Below are 4,889 nucleotides of genomic sequence, written 5' to 3' on the forward strand. Positions count from 1 at the left end.
TGTGTGGAGCACGATGGAAGTTTATGTGGCACCCGTTGTCTTCTTCCAAATATAGAGAGGTAGCGAAAAACTGTTAGGAACTAAAAAAAAAAACAACACCACCACCACCAACAACAACAACAAACAACAGTGAAATAAGTGTTTTGTGAGGCCAGCAGAATTTTGTAAAGAACTTTTCAATACCACTGCATACTTTAAACCTCTACACTTGCAACTAAGAAAACAGAGGTTCAAAGAAGTTAATTGTCTTAAGGTCACATAGGTTGTTTATGTAATGATCTCTAAAACTTCAGTTCAGTGTTCTTTTTGCCTGCTATTCTGTACCAGATACCACTACAGCCCACTGAATATGAAATCCATAAAGCAGAAATCATATCTTGTTAGCTAATGATTTTCTTTTTTCTTTCTTTTTTTTTTTAGAGACTTAAGTTTTCATTTAAAATATGCAAGCTTGAACAAGGACAAATATTCCCATGAAGGTGAATCCCAGATACAGGTCAACTGCTTCCATGTATATGCATGTGTGCACCATCCAACCATGGAACTGCACACCTATTCTACAGTTAAGTCCTAGCAAAGTCTAATCCTCAATCTGGGCATAAGGTTTCACAAGGGGCAACTAAATACAGGGTTGTAGGAAGAAAGGATCGAGGGTGAATAAAAAACATGGGAGTGGTGAACAGGAGAAAATATCTTAATTGCAATAAAGGCTTGTATTCAAAACCCAATCAGGGTCCTGTAAGGAATAAAAGGTACAAAAATAACAGGAAGACAACAGGAATAAAACCCACATGAATCACTGTGGCATCCAGTTTCTATTCACAAAGAAAAAGCTCCAGTCCATCTTTTAATTATTTTTTGAAAAATTCCTGACATTACAGAACTAAACTGAAATGTATTAATAGTCCACTCTTATATTTCCATGACAAACATAAAAATTCATGGGCCAAAAAAAAAAAAAAAATTGGGAGAAGACTTATAAAACTAAATATGGATCTCAGCATTAACAGCTGAACAGAGAAAGGAATTAAAACGCTTTAATTAAAAAAATCACGAGTGGATGATAAAGTGTGTAGAAACTGAAAATTTACAAACTATTTAAAACCTGGAATCCCTGACTGTTCAGAAACTACACAGATGGATCATGGGTGGTGGTGAACAGCAGAAAGGGATTATGGATGAATCTGCATTGTTCTAGCTGCTCCCCATGCCACCCGTCTCCGAGGAAAGCCTGATATCGATTGTATACTGAGCCAGGCTAATGCTGGCAGCAGATCCAGTGATGGTAACCTGCCTATCGGTAGATCCTTCCACTGGGTTCGCAATTTTGATCTGCGCCCCAGACATCTGATGGATCTCATTGATTTTGGCGCCTTGACGCCCGATTATGCAGCCAATCAAATCGTTTGGAATGGTGAGTTCATGAGAAGTAGTCTGAGCAGATGCATCCAAACCTGCACTGAATCCAGTGTTGCCATGCATCATAGGAAAATGAGATTGTTGCATTGCCAACTGGTGCAGCTTGGTCAAATCTGGCTGTGGAATGGCATACTGTCCTTGAATGATATAAGCCTCTAGAGATGGTCCCTCCAGGTCAGGGTTGAGGCACATGGATGGGGTGGTGTGGAGAAAGCTCACACTGTCGCTGCCTGTGCTGTATCTGTCCTGACCACCTGCAAAGATGACTGGAGAACTTGATGGCTTGGGCAGGTACGGGATGGTCATGACCACGCAGATCTGTTTGACACCCACAATGATGGATTGCAGAATGCCAGCAATAGTGATGGCCGGCTCAGTTGAATTGGGGAGCATAACCCCTGTCACCTGGACTTGAGCCCCTGTACTCTCTCATAATCTTGAAATCACCTTTTCCAATGAGAGAGCCACACTGACTAGCAGGGACCACCAGCCTCAGAGTGACTGGGGGTCTACTAGCAGCTATAAAATTGGTCATAGAGCTGCTGATGTCCTCTTCCAGTTTGTCAATGATCATAACAAAGGCTTTGAAGATGGCATTAGTGGGTCCAGCCAAAGTGATAATTCTCTCAGGACAATTCCCTTCTGAGATATTGATACGTGCACCACTCTCCTCGCGCATCTTCTTAACCAACTCGCCTTTCTTTTTGATGATACTGCCAACTTCCTTCCCATGCATAAGTAGCCAAATGGTGAGAGTGACATTTAATCCACTTTCAATCACACCGGTGTCCATGTCGAGCAGTGTTATGGGGAGCTGGACTTTGAGTGGTCAAGTCTTTGGTCACTGGTGGGGGGTGAAAGCCAAAAAACTGCAGGTGCGAGACGACTGAAGGGAAAAGGGGAGCTGGCAGGAAGGGGAAGGGCAGGAGGCGGGGGGTGGGGAGCCGGGGCGGAACAATAGGGGCGGGCGGGAAGGCAAGGGGGGGCCGCGGGCGGACGGAGGAGGAAGGGGGGGGGATGGAGGAGGAGGAGGAGGAAGGGGGAAAGAGACCCCGGGGCCGGGCGGGGCGGGACGGGGCGGGTGGCGGGCGGGCGGGAGAGGGCACAGGCTGCTGCCTCTGCTGGTCTGGGGAGCTAATGATTTCCTAACACCTACCATACAAACTCAGCATCTTTCAAATTAATTGTACCTTAATTAATAACCTACACTTAAGTTTCTAGACTGGTATATACAGTGTGATATATGAAGTCATAGGGAAAAACAGACATATGTAAATAAAATGTTAACTCAGATTTGTCTGTGTTATGGATCTGCTTATAGATAAAAATAATTTTGTAACAATAAGTTAACATTTTAAATTTAGACAAATTTATATTATGAAATTAATGATAAATTTGCATATTTTTAAATAAAATGAATATTAATTAAAATCTTTACATGTTAAAACAGAACATGCAACCTTGACCCCAGAGGGCCTATTATTAGTGATCTCCCATTTGTTTTTGGGTGAACAAGAAATCTTGTTTTTAGTATGATATCTCCATTATAAAGGATGGCAATTAAATTCAGAGGTTTTTGAAACATGTATGGAGAAAAAGAAAAGAAAAAATCCTTGTCCTTAAGCACTGATTATACACCTGGGAACATTTTTATGTTTAGTCTGGAAGTTGACACTAGCAAAGACACTCTGGTGTTGGCTGCTATGACAGCTGTCATCTGGCCTTGATCTCTTCTCATCTTCAAACTGGAATTAACTTGAAGAGAAAGGATGAAGGCAAGAGAATCCATGGGTCAGGACTAATTTTCAACTAATCATCTCTCTTTGTAGGCAGCAATAGATACAGATGTTTTTTTTAAAAATCATAATCATATCACAAAAGAGAGAAGCCAGACAGTGGTAACTTTGGGAACATTTCAAACACACTCTCCTTGTAAAAAAGGATGCTAGTATGATTATGGGAAAAGTTCTAAATTAAATAATTTAATCTACCTGATTGATTAGCAATTTATCTGATTATTTTTGACAAAAACTGAGAAAAATTTTCTCAAAAAAAGGGCATTTGTTTTATAAATTGATTAAAGCATTTACATACTAATGAATGCATAAATGCATTTATGATTCTAATAATTCAACTACTCATCAATAAAATCATCCATTTGGTATGAAGGCAATTTGAAATCTTTGTTTCAATAACACCAATACAAGATTAATAAGTCGTCTTAAATTTTATTTTGAAAATAATTTTTGCATATGCTATAAAAATATGTGCTACGCATTCTATCTCAATCTATTGCATAGAACAGGAGCTATATATCCTTTTAACAAATGACCATCTGGACATTCTATATGAACTGCACTCAGTTTTACTTGCCAAACCCCCACCTGTGCTGACACAGACCTGCTCCTCCCTGTCTGTGGTGGGGTCTCCCCCCAGAGGCCCTAGCTCTTCTTGAGGTTTTTGTGGGACTCCCACAGGCAGCCCTCTCACTGTGGCTTCTCTCAGGGCACAGAAATACACTGCTGCATCCATGAGCTGTGAGGCTGTGATGGTGAGCTGGATGGAACTGGATGCCTTCTGGAAGTTGAGGGAATAGCGACCCTCTGATGCATTTTGCTTATTGTAAGAGTCCTGACGAATAAGGAAAGTCAATTTCCCACTGGGTAGTTGTTTGTACCAGAATAAATAATAAGAAGGATCGCTGGTTTCATACACACAGTCCAAGGTCACAGCCTCCTTCTCCACCACAGAAATTGCAGTCTGAGCTTGAATTACCTTCTGGGCCATGCTGGTTCCTGCAGGAGAGAAGAAGAAATAGATTAATCCTTTATCTGGAACTATGAGAGTCAAAAAGATGAAGTGACTGAGGACCCAGTGCTCTGACCCATTGCCTTTGATTCATCCCTCAGAACCTCATCAGGAAACAAAGATCTTCTCTGCAGGACCTTCAGGGCTGAGAAGAGCCTGAGCCCTGTGCTTGTGCACATCCTTACCAAGACAGATGGAGGCGATGGCTGCTCCCAGCAGGCTGGTGGCCAGCATAATGGTAGCTCTTCCCTGAGAAAAATGCTCTATGTTTTGTCCCAAATCCAGATCTTAATTCTGCACCTGGTGCTCAAGAGGTACAAACAAAGTTACTGGGCTATGCACTGCATCTGCTCCAACAGGAAATGCAGTTAGCAGATATGGGGCAGGTTTGCCTAGGTCCTGTCACATGCTTCCTGTATAGTGGGAGATGCCTGACAGCTCTGAGCAGCTGCTTTATCTTATTATAATTTATTGGGTTGGATCATTTTCAGTATATTCTTTGATAAAAAAATGGAGGACGTAAAATTATTATGAACTATAGTCATGGGCTAACATGGTCATATATCTTTTGGTTTACATACACATTTTTTGCCCCTACAGATGATACCAAGGTGAAAAGTAAAAACTTTGTCTTTGTTCCTACCTTGCCAGTCATGTAATTT

At 41.4% G+C, this 4,889-nt stretch overlaps 1 protein-coding gene and 1 gene segment (V, D, J or C); both read right to left on the minus strand.

Annotated features, from left to right (window-relative positions):
• Window positions 1–424: 424 nt before the first annotated feature.
• On the minus strand, window positions 425–2,454 carry LOC107148404 (poly(rC)-binding protein 2-like). The gene is given in 2 exon segments (XM_048798841.1): window positions 425–1,849; window positions 1,851–2,454. Coding segments are annotated over 2 exon segments (1,017 nt in total). The 5' UTR covers window positions 2,213–2,454; the 3' UTR covers window positions 425–1,194.
• Window positions 2,455–3,049: 595 nt separating this feature from the next.
• LOC107144089 lies at window positions 3,050–4,599 on the minus strand. The segment is given in 3 exon segments: window positions 3,050–3,174; window positions 3,789–4,214; window positions 4,413–4,599. Coding segments are annotated over 3 exon segments (600 nt in total).
• Window positions 4,600–4,889: the final 290 nt, after the last annotated feature.

This window comes from Marmota marmota, unplaced genomic scaffold (assembly GCF_001458135.2).
Source record: "Marmota marmota marmota unplaced genomic scaffold, marMar, whole genome shotgun sequence".
Classification (NCBI taxonomy): Eukaryota; Metazoa; Chordata; class Mammalia; order Rodentia; family Sciuridae; genus Marmota; species Marmota marmota.